General features: G+C 38.4%; 1 protein-coding gene across 1 annotated transcript in view; it reads left to right on the top strand.

Annotated features, from left to right (window-relative positions):
* Nucleotides 1–20,540, top strand: part of slit3 (slit homolog 3 (Drosophila)) — a 301,951-nt gene that overhangs the window by 17,568 nt on the left and 263,843 nt on the right. The window contains exons 2-3 of the mRNA XM_024283656.2: nucleotides 7,348–7,419; nucleotides 17,498–17,569. Coding sequence (XP_024139424.1) covers nucleotides 7,348–7,419; nucleotides 17,498–17,569 — 144 coding nt within the window. The remainder of the gene's footprint in view (nucleotides 1–7,347; nucleotides 7,420–17,497; nucleotides 17,570–20,540) is intronic.

The raw sequence follows: 20,540 nt of genomic DNA, 5'->3' as shown, positions 1-20,540 counted from the left end.
CCATCAGAATAGATGATACCTAACTACAAAAAAAAAAAAACTGGTACATTTGAGAAATATTTCAACACAATTCCTAATAAAAACCCACCAGCAGGCTTGTGCAAAGTGACATCCACGCTGTCGTGTGGAGCTTTGAGAAAAAGGAAGACGGCAATTAGGATTCCTTGCGTAACTTTGAGACTTAGTGAACGAAATTGAGCATACCTATCTAACAGAGACATGAATGGAGAGCATGAGGGGGGAATGTGAGAGCGAAGCATTACAACAGCTTTTGCAGAAAAGATTAGGAAAGGAAGTGAATGCAACTATAAACTAAGCAGAACATGGTTAGAAACAAAGGAATTTACAAAGACAGAGTGGAAAAAGGAAGATAAGAGGAAGATAAGAGTGCAGTGCAGTGAGGTGAGAGAAAACTGGCACAGAAAGTGACAGCAGGGCACCTGGAAGTTTTCCTGATTCTTCTGTACCCGGTAGACTACAGTCCAAAAAGATGGAGGTCAAGATGAGGACAGAAGTGACTGGACAACAACTTATGACCATGTCGTTTAGTGGTCTGCAACCTTTTTTAGGCCATAGAGGAGTTTAATATCAGACAATATTTTCACAGACTGGCCTATATAAGGCTGAAGTGGGCGTCTGATTTTTTTTTCAATTATTTTGGTCTGCAGTTTCTCTGAACGTTTGAGGGTAAAGTTTATCTTTATCCTCTGTAAAATAACTGCAGCTGCTTTAAACTTTATTCGTACACTAGATTTCATGTGGGAACCATTAAAATGAATGTCCATGAATGTGAATTCACTGTTTGAACAACTTTATTAGTAACATCCTCCTAACATTAGACATCCAGTTACTGAATATTATTTATTGTTATTATGGTTTGTGGGAACAACTGTTGCAATAAATCCACATTTGAAGTAAAAACTCCTGTTTTTTGTCTCCTAAATGCACATTTCTTTTTTTCTTTAAAGTCAAAGGCTCTTCTTCTGTTTCCTCACTGACTCTTTTCTCCGTTTGTTTTTTGTTAACTTTGCTAGCTTGGGGGTTTCAAGTTAGCAGTTGGCAAAACCGCTTGCGGTGGGGAAAATTCAGTAGTTTTCCAAAATAAAACTTCCAACTGATGGTTGGGGACCACTGATGTAGCAGGCTGGTTTTGAAATGGTCACGATTTTTTTTTTTTTTTATGTTTTACAAACTAGACAATTAAAACAAGGTGGTTTAAACTCAAAAAAGTGATCGCAGTCGTTTTGTCTGTTACCAATATTTTTTCTTTATTTATTCGTTGGTGGGTCAGACTGCAATTGTGCAGCTGTCTAGTTTTTGTTACAGCTTGTCAAAAGTTTCACTCCATGGATGCAAGAGACCAGACAGACAGACTTTCAGATTTACCGTCTTCTCTGGTTCGGGTCCTGGATTGTGTACATGTGCTAGTTTTTGTGTGTCCCTGTGTAGCATAGTGTGTTAATTCTCTGAACACCTGCTGTTTGCATTCTTGTCTTATCCCTCGTTTCCAATAGACACTGGTGTATAGCTTACCTCTGCCTGTAATGGAAACAAACAACATTTAAAGCTTTTGTATAAAAAGCCTTGTGTTTGTTGTTTGATCACCAGGTGGTCAGTTAACTCTGAGACTGAGTTCGGCTTTACTGCAGGTGGGGGTGGACACCCAAGTTTTACTGGTCCAGGTGCTCGAAAGGCTATGCTTCAGCTGCGCCTCATATTCAAGTCCTGAGCTTTTCTTTTGCACTTTAGTGAGGAAAAGATAAATATAATTCAGTTAAAGAATTGAAATAAGTCTTTGTATTATTTCTTACTATTAACAGTATTGTAAGATTGTATTGTTCATGGCAATTGGACAACTGGATTCTTTGCAAAGGTTGACCTTGAATATTTTTGCTGCTCATCATTGTAGCTTCATTAACAAATGCAACTGTCAACAACTGAGTGCTAATCAAACTGGTGAGCTAATGTCTATTATTTGCTGGGGTGTGTGAGGTGGCATAACTTGGATTTTCCCAAAGTTTTGCTGGAATAACTGCAGTTTCTATGTAATGTTGTGTGTTTTTCTTTGAAGGTCCATTCTAATTTATTGGTAAAGTTTCTTTTAAAATGCTTTGAGAAGTTGTAGTTTTTTTTTTAATGGATTGTTGGCACATTTTATTGTATTGGCATTTTATCTGCACATTTTATTTATTTATTCTGCGCATTTTATTTAGTCTGTACTTTCTATTTGTTTATTTTATCATTCCTATTTTAAGGTAACTTTTAGTATTCTTTTTATCACACTCGTGTTTTTATTATGTTCATGTTCTGTTTATCTATGCTTTATTTTACTGAGTTGTTGATCTTATGTCTTTTTAGTGTGACTGCTGGTGTGCATGGTTGAGCTACCAGACAGGGAATTTCTCTCTGCAGAGATTAATAAAGTATCTATCTATCTATCTATCTCACTACCTTGAGTGGTCCAAAAAGGATAAACAATGTCCCTTTGCATGTTCCTGCATAAACCAAATGTATGTGTTCACTGTATTGCTTTGAGGATGGAATCTTCTACTTTCTGGTTCATGATTTTAGCCTTTCATTTAAGTATCTATGTGTAGGTCCGGGTCACCTAAGTGCAGCTACCTCTTTTACCTCTTCTAGAGACAGATTAGCCACTATGTGGGACACCGATGATCCCACAGAACTGTTGTGTTTGGTGACCGTAGCTTTAGGTCCTTCAGAACTATTCAATTTTTTTTTTTTTTTTTTTATCAAATGTGACATATCTCCATTAAAAATTCCTAAAAAAATAAGGATTATTTTTTTCAAAGTTGTTGTTGCACAAATATGATAATTAAGTATTTATGTCCCAGTGCTTGCACTTTGCAGACGGTCCCTTGGCAGCTGTCTGTATTTCAGTAGCAGGGATATGATATGCAGACTTCTAGTAGAGTATTCATCTGTAATAAAAACCTTAAAATATATAGCGCTGATCACAATAATTACTATATAAAATTAAAATGGAATTTTTGATTTTGAAACTTGTTTCCCTGAAGTCCAGGATCCTGCAATAACAAAATCTAGGTAACTTAGAATCTTCACAGACATTTACATAATGTAATGAAATCAGTCATTTTGGATAAATCCCAACTGTCAGTGCCAGTTTCTGTTAATACCTGTAATAAACAAAAGTAATGGGTCAGAGGAGAAAGGGTGTGCTGTCCATCTCACTTTACTTTTCATGCTGTTCTGTGTTTGTCTGAGAGCAGAGGAGCTTTCCCTGGTGAGGGCAAGAGTTTCCACTGCGAGCAAGAAAAAAGATGAAGATAAGAATGGAGAGATTAGAGGTGGGAGGGGAAAATGAAAGAGGAAAGGAAAAATGTGACTAACTGTAAAACAGAGAGATTGAGATAAAAGAGGAGAGATTACTGGTTGGAAGAAAAACAGATGAAGGCGCAGAAAAAGTGTTTATTCAAGTGCGAAACGGTGAATGATAAGCCATGAGCGCTTGTGAGGGGGAAATAGTGTAAAAAGAGTCAGATCAGAGGGAGATACGAAAGATTGAAAAAAGGAGCCTGGGAACATGGGGGGAAGCTTGCAGTGAAGGATTGTCTTTAAAAAGTAATGGCTGGAGCACAGATTTAAGATAGATGAGGATAAAAGGGAGGGCAAGGACAACATGTAAAAGATTGTGGCCATATGTAAATAGATAAGAAAAGGCAGATAGTTGAGGGGGAAATCCAGGGAGGGGTCGATGGACTGGGACAAGTGTGACGGGAGAATGCTTTTTGTTTGGATGTAGTATTGGAGTCCTCTCTTGGAACGGAAATGTGGATTCATACATCAACAGAAGTGGCTACATGTTGTTGGGATTCCATTCATTTCCTCAAGTTACAAGAATTTCTTACAAGAAGATGTTCCCTTTATTTCCAGACTTTACTTTTTGTTTTTTTTTTAAATGAAGAATTAGTGGTTAGTGAAATAGAACCTTTGGCTGGAGGGTCACTGGTGATGAGCTAAAATGTTAAGCTGAATGTGATTCGCTCATCAGGGGCGTCCCGTTTCAATGTTTAGTTAAAGTATCTGAGGTCCTGGCAGCAGCGTGGGATTTGAGTGTCTTGATTTGGGCAGCCCCAAAAAGCAAAATTCTATGACCGGGGTATGGGCTGTTGAGGCACTCGCCTTCGACTGCCACCCAAACCACATTCCACCAGCTTCTTCTGAGTTCTCCTGAAGGTGGTGGGCCCACTGTAGAGTGATCCCACATTGCTCTTTTGGGCTGAACCTGATCCAGATGCCTCCTGGACACCTTCCTGGACAGGTGTTCTGGGCATGTCCCATTGGGTGGAGGCCCGGGAAAGACCCAGGGCACGCTGGAGAGACTACGTCTCTCGGCTGGCCTGCGAACGCCTCGGGGTCCCCCCAGAGGAGCTGGAGTAAGTGGCCAGTTAGAGGGAAGTCTGGGAGTCTTTGCTTAGACTGCTGCCTTAGCAGTGCTGGGTGAGTGGAGGAAGATAGATGGATGGGTTTGGGTGGCACAGTGCGTCCAGAGTTCAGAAATCTGAACTTTGCCATGGATGACACGTCACATTAACTAGTCGTAGATTCGACTTTGGGCTGTGATGTGTGTGGTGACTTGATCAACGGGCGGAGACCAAATCCAACATGGTGGATCTGATTGCTCGCCGTCTGAAATTGATGATAGTTTTCCTATTTTCATCAGGACAATAATAAAAACGATTCTCAATTTTTTTTCTTATTTTTTCCCCGCTGGACTAATGCGGGACAACAAGTGCCTAAAACTGGCTCCCAGAGAGACGGAAGTACCGTAGAGAAGGCGTCCATCATTCAGACGTAGTTCCGGCAGCAGGAGTGAGGCTTCCAGTACTGGGAGAGTCTCTGAATGATCTCATGAACCCAGACATGAAGATGAAATTACAGATGCTTTTGAAGGCTCTTTAAAATGAATAAACCTGATCGTTAAACATCACCCCTGTCTTGCATGAATTGTAAATGAGAGACGCACAGACAGAGAGTCTGGGTGTAGTCTGGAAAATTGTGTGTGGAGAAACAAACCATCAAGACAAAAGTGAGAGTATATGAAGCTTTTGTTCTGAGCATTCTTTTGTATTGTCCTTCTTGTTGGACAACTAATAGTTGGCAGGAAAATCATCTCAGTGCTTTTCATACAAAATCACTTGGAGCAATACTTGGGATTTATTGGAAAGACAACTTGACAAATGAAGAACTCCTCCACCTTTGTCATCCCTGTTGAAACTCACTCAACTAAGATGGGTGGACCACATCCACAGGATGCCTAAAACTCGCCTTCCACGCTGCATTTTGCTGTGTGGTGAAAGATGCTAAAGGTATATACCGCTTGAGGTATAAAGATGTTTTGAAAAGAGATATGAAAGACCTCCAGATAAATCCTGCTACTTGGACTGCTATATGCAGCAACAGAGGTAGATGGCGTACCAGTCTAAAGAAGAGTATCCAAATTGATGTACATGCCAACCTAGAAGAATTGAAAAAAGTGGCGCGCCTGTCGACCTATTGATCTCTAACCTCATGGTATAGTGGGACACACAGACACTGCACCATGTAGCAATCAGGCTAAAAACATTTGGTGTAAGCTCCTCCCACACGTGCCTAGACGTTCACCTTATGGACATATTTCTGGATGAGAGAGGGGAATTTGTTCCCCTTTGGAGGAGAGACAACAAATGTAAATTTGAGAGCGATTTGCGCTCTGTGTGAATGCAGCATTGGGAGTTTAGTGGTTCATTTTAACAATAATTTAGTTCATATATAATTGTGATCCGATTTATAGACAGTATTGGTTTGTTTTGAACAATTCGATCCGATTCACTGGCCTAAAATGGATCTAGGACATCTTTATCCAAAACTTCAACCAGTGTGACTCAGAGATAAGGCCCTGCTACCGAACAGTGCAGGTGGAGTTTTCCAGATTCCTTTTATTTCTTGCAAGATAATCAAGTGTTCAATAAATATTTGTAAAAACAAGAATTAATGGTCAATCAATTAACAGCTGAACATTATGAATGGATGACTGTCCCCTATCCAAGTTAAATTGTTTCACCACACTACCGTTTAATACCAGGTTGATTCTTTTTTACATAGTCATCTCCAGTTTTTATTCTTTCTTTTTTCAAACACAAAAGTGTTGAAAATATTTTCTTCTGTTTAATTTCTTAGCATTTTCTTAATGTCGTCTTTACATTTTTATTAAATTTGTTGTGATAAATGTCAGTGTGTTGAGCTTTTCCTTTTTGATTTTTTTGTACATATAAATTCATAAATCAGACGTCAGAGTGAGAACTCACTTGTCATCACTTCTGATTAAGGCCAGCTTTCCTCTTATTCATCTGCAGCTTTTTTTGAATTATTACACACCCTCTCTTTGTACTTTGCATCATATTAGATATTGATACACTTTATTACCCTGAGGCCGTTTCAGTGACACCCTGGTAGGTCCTGGTCTGGTCTAATTCCAGTGCAACACCCCCCACCCCACCCCACCCGTCCAAGGGAATGGTATGGCTCTTATTAGTTGTCCTTCCCGTGGCAGTATGTGGAAGCCTTTTGAAACCTAATATGGTCTTAAATCTGATTTCTAAATGTTTAGGTGTGTTATGAAAAATACACAAGCTGCCTGCTTTGACGAACCAAGACTGTTTATGTCTGTGTGTGTCTGGAAGTGTGTTTGAATTAAAGGGGAGAATGGTATGTGTTGTTTGTACCCCTACTTTGTGTGTGTGTGTATTTTTTTTTTCTCAAGGCCTTGATTCCTCCTGTGCGACAGCGTTTCAATAAACAGCGCACAAGTTTAAAAGAAACACAGCTCTACCCATGTACACACACACACAAATACTGTCATCTCAAATGCAGAATGTAGGCACTGTGCACACTCAATTAAAACAGACTGAACATGAGAAGATTTAAAGTTATTGACTGAATGAACAGAATTTCATCCCAACTCTCCTGTATCTACATACTTTACATCTCATAAATCAGGTCTGCAGGAGAATTCAAAATGGTCTGGTGTCTGTGAGGGAGAAACGTTTGCATCTTTTCATTTTTGTGTGTTTGTGCGTAGATGTGAAATGCGTGTGTGGGCTCACGGTGGGTGGGGTTGGGGGATTTTCTCACACTCTCTTGTAGTGACAGATGTAGAATCTTGAGTGAGAGAAGCAGACAAACAAATGTTTACGTCGACTGTGCATACACATATGTCTGTATACACTGCACTTGAAAAGCAATTGTAGTTCATTTAGATATTTGACACTTTACCCATGATTTTATTTTTATATTTAGACCAACTAAAGTCTGTGTTTCTGTCTGCAGGGACCTGAACAGGAACAACATCACTAGAATCACCAAAGTGGACTTTGCTGGGTTCAAAAACCTCAGGATTCTGTAAGTTTACTTCTTTTTCAAATACTTTTTTGTTTACTTGTATCAATGTCATTGATTCTTGTACTTGTCAGCAATATTAAAACGTTATTAATACAGCTGGTTTGCATACTGATTTCAATTTATGAATAAACCATAATAATCAAAAATATTTGATCTGAGACAAATCATGCACATAAACATGGTAATGTTCTAAACTATCGACTTGTGATCTTTGTGTTTTGTTCACTCTATGGCCCCACCCATAAAACTCCTGTGCATGCATGTTGTTCAATCAAGGGGATGTGTAAAATTTTAAAAGTTTAAAGTAAAGTCTCACTCTGGGCTCACACGGCTAGCATTAGTCCGATGCGAGTGCCGCACTCTTTATGTTAAGGCCCGGTCCCACAGGATTTGACGGCCATATCACAGGTAAATAGAGCGCGTTCCCTCTCTATCCGACACTAAACAGACGCTGTAGCGATTCAAGCGCAGACTGGCCGGGGGAACGGCTGTGCTGCAGCCGTGCACAAGCGCGGAATTTCGGTGTCCAAGCGCGTGTGCCGGCGTTCGCTCCACAGTCCGATCTCGCACTGAAACTGCTGTTGCACCGCCATTTCGCACAGCGGTACCACTGATACCACACGTAGTCACCCGCGGTCTCAATTTTTGTGCAGTTCAAAAATTATTTCCGCGTGTAACAGCGGCTAGCCGTGATATGGCCGTGTAAGCTGGACTCCACCGCTAAACCAGGGCAAATAAAGGGGGGTTTACTGTACTTCCTGTATAAATGACGAGTTATCGCGTGAAGCTATGTAAGTTTGGAGTTTCGCGAGGTCGGCAGCAGAGCCTGTGGCTGCAGCCATCCAGGAGCCAATATGATCCATCTGCTGTAGCTAGCTAGACCTCTCCAACATCACACCTGAGCTGTAATGCTAGTCGTGTGAGCCCGCGGTCACTCCAATGAAAATGCTGTTTTTAACAAAAAAAAGAAGAAAAGAATATGATTAAAATTGGATTTCTGAGTGATTCTTTATTCCGTTTGAATCAGGATTCTCTTTTTGTGGTCTTTACCTCTGTTAATCTTGTTTACTTTTTTAAAATCTCCTTTTTATGTGTAATTCTTGTTTAAGCTAAAAAAAATAAGGCTTAATTATTGTTAACACTAATGTAGAGAGAGAACTCTGCATTATTGAGTTCTCTCTATGTTCTCTTATTATAGAGAACTCTACGGAGAACTGTAGAAAGATTTTAATATATTCTTCTTTCACGTTATTTTAGAGGTCTCCTAACACAGAACTCTAGAGCACGTGTCAAAGTCAAGGCCCAGGGGCCGGATCCGGCCCTTTGGGTAATTCTATCCGGCCCTCCAGATCATTTTATTGTATTGTTATTAATGGCCTGATGTTATCTTGCCCTAATTTGTAACTTGTATAATTTTGACTAAATATATTTTTTTATGGAGATAAAGTATTGAACGTTATTTTAGGTTTATGTTGAATTATTCTGGAATAATTTTTGGATTTCGGCCCCCTCTGGAATTGAATTTCACACCCTTGCTCTTGAGTACCAGGATGATTGCATGGTGGTGTAGTGGTTGTGTCACAGGAAGAAGGACCTGGTTCAAATCCCAGCTGGGACCTCACTGAATGGAGTTTCTCCAGGCACTCCGGCTTCCTCCCGCAGTCTAAAAACGTCCTTCATAGGTTAATTGATGACTCTCTAAATTGTCCCTAAGTGTGGTTTATGTGGTTGTGTAGCTCTGTGGCAGACTGGCAACAAGTCCACAGTCTCTATTGGCTTTGGCACAACAGCAGCTGGGATAGGCTCCAGCAACATTGTGACCCCAAAAGGGATTCGGTGGGCACAGAAAATCGGTGGATTAAGGATTATGCATAAACAAAATCAATATATCAGGAAAAAGGAATATTGTCCAGCCCTAGTATCATTATAATGATGCTTATTTTGAGAATATTGTAATATCCACAGTATTGAAAAGTCAACCATCAAGTGTTCTCAAGAGTTAAAAAAAAACCTGAACTAAAGGCATGTGCTTTTGTTCTTAGGACTGTTTTTCACCAAAATGTTACCTAAAACCAAACAATTTTAACAGTAAAACCATTGTTTTAAGGTGAAAAATTTCAGTTGTGAAGCCACAACAAAGGTTACTTATCTTTTCCACATTGTTACAAAGACTTAAACCTTGCATTACTAATAAGAACAAACTGTGCTTGCTCTGCTTTTAAAACCAAAGTCTGTCGTTTGCCGGATCTCTCATGTCTGCTGCTAAACTTAAGAAAAAGCTCAGTGCAGCAGATACAGTAACAGCAGGTCTTCAGTGTGCATTTTTCTGCTCTTTATTACCTCATTCCAGCCTATATTTGTGTCTTTACAAGCACCCCCATTAACAAAAAACAACCATGCTGGAGCAATTAGGCAAATGCTATATTTACTTAATGGGCTTTCGTGTGCCTATAGGCTAAAACAATTTTCTATAAAATAAAGTTTCACATCCCAGTCGAGGCTTTTAAGGGCAGGAGAGAATGCCAGTGTCCTTTCCAAGGAGTAACATTTTGCAAATTACTTGATATTTACAAGGTTAAGTAATAGACTATTTGTGAATTAACATGGCAATAACCAGCAGTGAGACTTCTATTTATTACACAGGAGAAACTCCACATGTCACACGTGTTAAATGTTCACACCAAGCATGTGAGATCTGGACACTGGCTAGGCCACTCCAGGACCTTAAAATGCTTCTTCCAAAGCCACTCCTTTGTTATCAGGGGTCGTTGTCCTACTGAAGACCCAGTCATGTTTCATCTTCAATACCCTTGCTAATGGAAGGAGGTTTTTCACTCAAGATCTGACCATACTCGGCCCCATTCATTCATTTCTTTACATGGATCAGTCGTCCTGGTTCCTTTGCTGATGGTTCCACCCCCATGCTTTACAGTAGGCATGGTGTTCTTTGGATGCAACTCAACATCACAGCTGTGATTGTTGATAGTTAATCATCCTTACTGCTACATTTTCTTATGTTTCGGTGTAAAGATAAATGGACTTTCTCACTGTATAAATAATAAAAATAAATCTTCAAAAATACACCAAGTTACTTTCCAAATCCAACACGGTCGCAGTACAATGCGTACATATTCCACGACTTTGCACTCTGAAATACCGTGTATAATATACGCCAAACACGGTTTTTGCGTGCATATGATACGCAATGGTAGAGAATAGGTTGCGCCTCCGTACAATATACACGGCTTTTTAGGTTTCGTTTTGATCACATGGTCAGAAATCCTCCGGCTCTTTTCTAAACGACGTTGTTCCTGGTTAAGGTTAGGATTACGGTTATGGTTAGGGTTAGAAAAGCAAACTGTTCGTTTGTGGGGCTGTCTGTGATACTCACGCCTCCACCAGGGGACGTGTCAAACGTGGAAAACACATTTAACACGTTTAGGACCGCGCGTATTATATGCACGCAAAAAAACGGTTTTGGCGTATATTATACACGGTATTTCCCAAATCGTGGCATATGTACGCATTTTACTGAGACTGGGCTGTCCAAATCACAACAAACAAAAAACGTTTTACTGTCAAAAAGTTGCAGGTTGAATGACAAATTAAGAGAACAAAATAAAACCACCCTTAGCAAAATGTAGTCTATTTAAATATACTACAAGTATAGTTCATTATAAGTAAAGCAATAGATTTGGAGCTTACTATACTATCCTTATATTATGTTTTAAATTAGTCTAAAGAAGGATTCAGTAACGTGGTCTATACAGTATATTTACTATGCTTTTAATCATACTCAAACTATTTTGCCAAGGGTATTTAAAAGTGAATTTGTAAACTTTTTCAGCTGATATGAAGTTTATTTTTGTCTAAAATGTGTCTTGACTCTTATGTTTAGATTCATAAGTTCTAGATTCCACCATTGCCAATGGATTTAGGTTCACAGCTTGTTACTGCGAACTGAACATGATGAAGGTTATCCTCTTAGCTCAAGTCCCAAAAGTCAACTTATGAGCCTGATGCTTTAAATAGCAGCACTCAGTGAAAGTAGCTGCTCATCTTTCCTCAGATATCCTAATTGACTTAACAGACTTTCACTCTTTTGCCTCAAGTGGCTGAAATATTTGTGTTTGTGTGTGCGTGAGAGGCGTGTGTGTTCGTGTTTGTGTGTGAGGGCTTAAATAACTATAATCACTGTTGGCTGCATGCAGCCTCCCTCCTCACTCATTTTTAACCAGAAGGACAGATAAAAATATACCTCTAGTTCAAGCTACTCTGAGGGCTGGGAGTGAGTTTCTGCAAATGTGCCTTTCTATGTCCAAGTTCATTCGTGGAACCAAACCGTACCCTCAGTCTGTTTTGGAACAAACGTCAATGAATGTTTGATGCTGCATGGGTGCTTCCTGTTTGATAAAATAAAGAAGTGTACTTTGAGTGCTTTTCTGTCTGCAATAATGGACATAAAGACCAAAACTAATGTGCCGTGTGTGTGCACATATTCTTGTTTGTGTGTGTGGTGGTTAAGCGTCTTGTTTCATGTGGTCGCTGATAAACTGCTGTGACATTTCCCTACTCTAAGTCTTTTAAAGACATGGGGCGGAGTTGGCTTGGGAAAGTGAGAAAGTCTGAGAAAGCACACTTAAACATACAGTACACATACGTGTACAAATACACACACACGGGTACATTTACCCATTTTCATATCTTTTGGACACGTGTCAAAGTCAAGGCCTGGGGGCCGGATCCGGCCCCAGGATAATAATATCCGGCCTTCCAGATGATTTCAGCCCGATGTTATCTTGCTATCATATTGAACCGACACTACGGTAACAGACCAGGATAAACCAATTAAGAGCAAAACAGAGTAAAACAGCCAGACAACAAAACACATAGACAAAACCCTCACTTAAACCCCAATCCGCCCAGACAGGCAAAGGGATCGATATCCCACAATTCCGTGCACTGCAAGTTCATCACTACAAAATCAACTACAAATCCCATCATACAGTGCATCAATGCATAGGCGGTCTCCTAATATTTGGGATTTTTATATGTTATTTTTTAATTAAATGACAAAAGTAAAGAAATTTGAGTTTTTGTTTTTTTTAACACTTTATTTTTAACTTGTATAATTTTGACAAAATTACGGAGAATAAAATATTGAGCGTTATGTAAGGTTTAAGTTGATGTATTCTGGAATAATGATCCTGTCTGTTTTTACTCATATTTATGTTTAAGAAGTTACATTTTTAGAGTTTAAAAGTTTTAACTATTTAGTTTGAGTGTGTTAAAACATGTTTATCCTGTTCGGCCCGCGCCCTAAAGTGTATTTTGGATTTTGGCCCTCTGTGCGATTGAAATTGACACCCCTGCTTTAGGATAACATAAGTGCACATCAGAAGTAGAGTTTTTTATCCTGTAAGAGTTTAAAGTCTTACTCCGATCATCTTTTGGGCAAAAATGTTCTTAGTGGTATTTTAATTAAGATTATGCAGTTTTTAGCCAAAGTTGGCAGGAATTCTTCAGAAAGTTGCCTCTGAGTTGTGGGCGGGACTGTCAGCGGAGAGCAAGCCTTCCCTGACTTCCCATCATCCATCTGTTTACACTTGTTTTTGCTAGCTTACATGACATGACGTTTCAGGTGAAACAAAAGTGGTAAGCAATATTGGAGCGATCCAGTTTTGAGCCTAATGTCAGAAGTAGAGTAGAGAGGGGAGCATGTGGCCAGTAGATTGTATCTTCTACGTCACAACAACAATCTTTGTCAGTTTTTTTCTACTGGCTTCTGATCACAATAATTTGAATAAATAGATTCCCAAGAAATGCAATTTTGAGATTAATTGTCTTTGATTAGAAAATTAACACAAGAACATCTTTAAAGCACTATTGTTTTTCCCTGAGATGGTCTTTAATTACTTAGTTTTGTGTTCAAAGATTATTTTTTATTGAGCTATTGTGTTGACCAAGTCCTTTAAAAATCCACATCTGTCTTCATGAAAGTACCGCCCTCTAATAGATCCAATTTTTCCCCCTTTTGTTCAAATCCTCTGACTCGTGTCTGAATTTTGTTTAGTGAAGCACAGCTTGGATCTTTAGGCACAACACTTAGCGTAATATCTTTGGCAGTCACACTTTGCATGATTTCTTCCAGATTGTGGCACAATTGACTAATTCCTAACAACTTTAGACTAAAGCTTGAGCTCAGTGTTGCATAGTTGGCTGGGAAGTTGATGCCGTCTCTCCTATTGTGCAAACAACAAGTAAAGTTAATATCCTCCCAAGTGTTAAGGGGCTTTTCTCCAGAGGGAAAACAAGGTATCATTACATCATTCTACCTTTTTTATAGTGGTGGCTAAGACTTTATATTATGGTTGACCAAAAGAGGCAATTAAACACACCACTCACATGAATTCAGACGTATTTGTTCTCTTTTCTTCTTTTGTCTGTGGATGAGTAATGCCTGATACAGCACCATAGAAAAACAATACCTCATCGCCGCTATATGCCAACTCCGACTCCCCACGCCACATGTTTGGCTTTGACTTTCTGTGCTTTACTTTTAATAAATCAGCATTTGCTTGATCTTCATTTGGACATACAAACTTCTATAGTTACTCTATGTGATGTCTTGTTTAAGTCCTCTGCGGAGTTCACAGGACAGCAATGGAAGGCATCAAGCTTTTGAAAACATAAAAAAAGGTTTAGACCTGTTTTTTGCAAGTTTAAATCCATATGTTAATCTTTGTCATACATTTTTAAAACAATTTTGACAAAACTTTGCAAATTATAACATTTGGTTAATTCAAATGAAATGAAATATTTAAGCTTAATTGTGGTGATTGAATTTGATTAAAGTGCTTTTAAACTCAAGATTATGTACAGTATGTGAGAACCATCGATGGTTCTGTCCAAATTCCCTAATCACTATATAGTGCGTCTGCCATTTTTAGTGCTGTCCGAATCTACTAATTCCAAAATTGAGTGCACTGGAAATTTCCCAGAAGTCTTTGCGAAAAACTAGCTTACATCGATGGTTACTAGATTAGCGGATATAGACCACAATGCATTGCGGTCGACCAATTTCGAACAAAAAAACGTGTTTATATGTAATATTTGAATAAACCAAACACATTTTCACCATCAGAACACAGTGGAGTCATAAATAAACGTCATTAAATGTTTGTTTTTATTTGTTTTTTCTCTTCGTGAAATCAGTGACGTCACATCCGATTTTTAGAAAACAAATGAAAAGTAGTGAGCATCGTGTCCGAATTTCCTTTAAAATCCAGGGCACTATATAGTCCCGCACTATATAGTTTTGTAGTAGTTAGGGGTTTGGGGGGAATATGGACAAAGCCTATGATAAACCCTGCGTTGGGATCAAATACAGCAACCACCTAATCCCAAGAGAGATTAAAGGGGGCTTAGAAAATGGAGGGATGGATGGATGGATCGTGAATGGATTGATGGTTGGATGTACATGGTTGTACAGGAGTGTTTACCAGCTTCTATGTGAGTGAACAGTAAATGTTGACCATCACAAAAGAACAACTAAAGATTGAAGATTTCCGCTCCAAATGCTTCTTGTAAATTTTCTCGCACCCATATATGTGATTGTGAGGCAAAAAGTGGAAACATCATCAGCAACACCTTAAACTTTCAAACGGTTGACTGAACTCTGGATTCCAACTCTTCATTTGAATATATAGATGAGTAACCTGAAAGCTGTTTTATACCTCCAAGTGAAGAGAATTTAATGGTTGAATGTTTTATTTTGTATAGTAATAGATTTTTTTGAATAATTCCTGGAGAAATCACACTTTTAGAGACCTCATCTTTGTAACTGTACAGGTGAAAATACTATTTAACACAGGGAATGAAACATTTAATAACATATACTTTTGCACATATATATATCTTGTATCTGTACTTATGCAGCTTTAGATTTGATCGTTTTGTTGATTTCTGGAAAATTTTGTGTAAAAAGACAGGGCTAAAAGCTCTAAGGGTGGATTAACCTCTGTGTATTTTTATTATTTTTCAGGCTTTTTTACAAAAATCTTTTTTTTACTCAACACTTTTCAACATGCGACTGTATTTACATTTCTATTTCTTCCCATCTGCGTTGTCTTTCCTGTTCTTTCCGCCTTAAAGTGGACATGTTTGGCTCTTCGTTCCCCCTCTGTAAGAAATGTCATTCCTAACTTCCTCAGGCAGAAAATATAAGCACACATTTGAGTCTCTCTGCCTTCTATGACCCATCTGGAAAACTTTAGTTTGCCCTGAAGGGGAAGTGAAAAGAGAGAAATATGTGATACTTTGGGAGGACCACATGAAAGACTGAAGACAAATGGAGATGACCGCTGAAGTCTGCGAGACGGTGGCTGCTTATCTATTTGCTTCGGTTTACTAGATTGTAACATTTGTTAAACGCTGTGTGTCAAACTTTTGCTTTGTGCCAGAATATTTCGTTCATTTCACTGATGACATGTTTATACAGCCGGTGCAAGTGCCTCTTTTTCTTTTAGCGCAGTCGATTTTTCAGTTCTGTCAGCTACACAAAGGCCTCCTCCTTTAACACTGAAACAGCTGGGAGGATGAGAGAGAGGTGAAGCCTGCTGAGAAAAGTTGGAAAAAGCCTCGATCAGCGTTATATGGCCCATAGGCAGTACGGGGGCCTTTTTACCTGCCATCATTGGGTGAATGACTGCTTCAGGACCCTCCACTTTTCCCCTCTGCCAGCCTGGTTCAGTGACAAATCAAAATATTCTCATTCCTAGGTCATCACATGCTGACGTTTAGTTAAGGACCCTTCTATGTCACTTTTTGACCATTTTTTTTTTGACGTTCTGGCTGTTCCCATTATATCCCCAAACTCCGGGCTGTGAGCCAGAATCAGTACCGTGTTAAGGTTAGGGTACTGGTCCTGGACGTGTCCCGAGGACCAGTGCATATTCAGGATCGCTTTCTGAGGGTTGCGAACCCTTGATTTTACCAACAGACAGCATGTTAAAAAGCAATGACTTGGGGACACCCAAAACGTCAAAAAGTGACTCAGAAGGGGCCTCAACCCAACGTCCATATGTGACGACTAGGCAGTTTTAGACAAATAGATTGAAGAAAAAAAAAAGTCTTCTGTTTTGTCTGTATAGCAAACATTTTATGTTGTGGCTGACCTCAGGTGATGACCAGGTCTGTCTATGCTTTTAGAAGAATCTGCAAATGTACATTTTGGGATTTTCTTGACAATGTAGGGTTTTTTTTTTCACCATGTCCACATTCCTAAGATGTTGATATCGTAAGCAATGTCATTTCGTTCCGCTTAAGCCAAGAATTCATCCATTCAATTTTCCCTTTATCTGTAAAAAAAATTGCAAGCAATAAAGGAATACCACCTACGCGAGCTTACCACACTAATGTCGTCTTAAATCTGCGATTTCTGCATCCAACATTTTTTTCCTCAAGTAAGATTGCAATTATACTGGAGGAGTTAGGAGATTTAGTTTGAAATCTCTTTGCGGAATTAAAACTTGTAGCTTTTATTCAAGATGATGGGTTATTTCCAGGGTCAAAGGTCAACGAAACTTCGGTTGCGGTTTTAGACTTAATCTAGTGGCGTGTATGTAACATTTTGTGAACATCGCTCAAGCAAATGTTTTCTTTTCCAATATTGTGCAAAAATTGGAATATTATCCAAAATTCACAGTTTGCAACAAAATTACCACCAATGAGTAGGTCATATGGCCATCCCATAATAATTCCACATGTTTGGATATCCCCAACACATGTATTTTGGTTTCATTGGTGGATTTTTTATTTTTGATCATTTTTAAGCCTCTTACAGATTTTATCCCCACTATGTTGTTCTTTTTGGGGGTTTACTCACAACCCCCAAAATTCATTTTCACCAGATGTAATTTGTTTTTTCTTTTTTTGAGGGGTGACATTTTTGCTCAGTAAGAAGGAAGAATTGAAATAGCAGTCTGGTCCTTGCAGTCGAGGACCGCCGCAGGACAGAATCATGACACTTCCATCTCAGCTTCTGACGCTTCTCTGTCTTCTTGTGTTTGTTTTTCAGTCATCTGGAGGACAACCAAATCAGTGTAATTGAAAGAGGAGCCTTCCAAGACCTCCGACTGCTGGAAAGACTGTAAGTTCCTTTTTATATCTGCAGGAAATTATTCCAAAACAGAGCAACAAAACCCCAGAGGCAAAAAACAAAAACTAACCAGAGTTTACACAATTTCTACATAAAATGTGCATCTTGATTACGCGTTAATTCAGAAAAGCACACACAGTGTTTTTTATTTTTGCCAAACAGGTACACACGTAGGATTTACTGCTTCTTGCCTTTCTGTATAAAGCAAATTTACAGAGTTCAGCCACTGAATCCTCTCCACTTCACACACAGCCATGGAATCTCCCATTGGCACAGCTTTTTGTGTTTGTGCTTGTAATAGTTCACACCAAGGCTTCAGTCAACAGAATCAAGGTGTCAGTGTGCGACACCACACCTCCCACACACACGCACACACCTGCATGCTGTGCGTCTGCGAGGAGGGCGGACAGACATTTCCTGGAAGATGGTTCTGTGCAGCAGTAAACAAAAGCTGAGGTTGTTTATCTCAAAAAGGAATGGGTTATATGAACATGTTACTTCTGTCTTCGATATCAGACCGCTTCCAGTTTGGAGGGTCGATAGTGGAAAACTTTAACTTACATGGAAATGGTCTTTAAAGTTTACTAGATATCTTCTGGACCCACCTAGAGTCACAATGAGATGAACGGGCCTCCAGAAGGACATCAGGTCTGCATACTGCAAAAAGTCTGCTTTAAAAAACAAGAAAAAATGTACAAATATAAGGTAAATATTGCTTAAAACAGAACAAGGAAATTTGAAATGAAATGAAATATAATATATTCTTGTTTTAAGATAATTAATTTCACTTAGATTTCACTTTTTGCAGTGTGTAAGTTGCAAACCTGTGTTAAGGACATATTTTATTGCAGGGTCAGCCACAATAATGTACACAAACATGTTTATACATAAAAAAACCAACAGCCGCTTAACATTTATATGTTATCAAAAATAGATTTTAAAGAGCTCAGCATCCCTGTTAAAAAAATAAAAATAAAAAAATCAATAATATGTACCTTTGTACTGCATTTCTCCCACTTTTTTCTGTTTAATTTTGCCATCAGGTTCTCTTTAATGAGTACTTGTTTCTGTTTTCTTCAGACTGGTCACATTTGATCCACTTTTAACATAATATAAATAGCTTCTCACAAAGTATTCCCAACAAAAAAAAATGATTTTAATCAAAACAGCTTCTTAACTAAAAAGGACTGTAAAAGCCCATATGAAGGTGGATGTCATTAAAAGTCCAGAAAAGATATAAAAAATAACAAATCTAGTCATTTAGCTCCAACAACCAGCCTGGACCAAACCTGTAGAGATGCTGAGTGACGCCAACATGTGTTTCTCGTCTATGAACGGAGATCACACATCTGATAATGGAAGTCGAGGATATGGGTTGCTTTTATGTTAAAAGGCTGCTTAATAGGGTGTGTCAGGCTGGGTCAGAGGTTGGGAATGAGAGGTGGAGGAAGTCGGGTGGCAAAGCACTTTAGTGCCAAAACTCACAAGAAATATGTTTCACTTATCTAAGCAATGTGGAGTTGTTCTTGGAAGTTTGCTAATCTTTTATTCCTGACGTACGAAAAGATTAACCACAACGTCAGTCAATGAGAGCTCAAAGCAGACAACCACATCAACATTTCTGCTGTTTCTAAAGCAAGTTCATGTCTAGAGAAATGTAACATTTAGTGGGTTCATGTCTGATAATGGAATGGGGGGTCACAACAGAGATAAAAAACATACCTGGCAGGTGATACAAATGTCTCCAAGAGCTCTCAATTCTAGACAAAGAAATGTAAACATTTTTATTTTAAAAAGTACTTTCTGACTTTATTTTAGATTGTTTTTGCTCATCTGTGAAGTATAAAAAAGTACAATGAGTGGAGAAACAGTTGGTAAAGTATAGGCTGAAATATATTTTTATCAACATTTTTTCCTACTTCAATCCTTCAATGTTTTGATATGTTTCTTTTTTTTTTATTATTTTAGAATGTTTTCAGTGTGCTTCCTAAAAATACCAGTTAACAGTCCACAAAAAATAAAATAAAAAAACACTGTCGTTTTTCTGTGCAATCATCACTTTTCAGAGAGCTGTTGAAATTCCTGAATAATCATTTTATTCAATTGTTCTTTGCTGTAAAAAAAAAAAATTAAAAAAAAAAAACAAAGAAAAAAGGAAACTTAAAGGCATCACCGATGCTACAAATATCCGCCTGGTGCATTGTTTCCCCTCTTTTTTAAATTAAAGAACAATAAGAAGCTGAGTGTATTTTTGTCCTCAATAACCAGCAGGTCTGACCATTTATTGACTCATGCACAGCTCTATAACACTTCCGTTTCTTTTTAAAAATGCATTATGTGTGTAAAGGATTCTTTTGCCACTGATTTTATTTAGAAATGTTGACACATTAAACCAGGGGTCACCAACCTTTTTTAAACTGAGAGCTACTCCATGGGTACAGAGTCATACGAAGGGCTAACAGCTTGAAATAACAAATTTTGCACAGTTATAGTTAGCTATACATTTTTAATAATGAATCATGATACTGCTCCATGTAAAGACTGATTTCTCACCATAATTATCAACAATGACAAAAAGTTAGGAGACAGATATTAATATTTAGCACTTAAATAATCTCAATTTTCATTTGATTATTTACATTTCAATTGAAAATGTCCTATTTTCACAATGTTGTACCATGTTTATCGAATATGTAATGTCAAAGAAAAATAAACGTACACATTTTTAAACTAATCTTGCCACGTTTCGAACATGACCAAATCTGCAGCAGTTTTAGCAAAATTAATTATCTTTGAACTGGAGTAGGTCAGAGGTCACCTAGACTTATCTAATGTTCATGTATCATGAACATATTTTTAAGACGTTTTAATTTTTAAATCTATATAAATGCAACTGTAATTACAAAATAATAGTGACAGAATAAATGTTAATTTTAGATGCAGCTCACAAGTGAGTTGTGTT

The sequence above is a fragment of the Oryzias melastigma genome, linkage group LG10 (genome assembly GCF_002922805.2).
Source record: "Oryzias melastigma strain HK-1 linkage group LG10, ASM292280v2, whole genome shotgun sequence".
Classification (NCBI taxonomy): Eukaryota; Metazoa; Chordata; class Actinopteri; order Beloniformes; family Adrianichthyidae; genus Oryzias; species Oryzias melastigma.
This window is presented reverse-complemented; position numbering and strand designations above follow the sequence as displayed.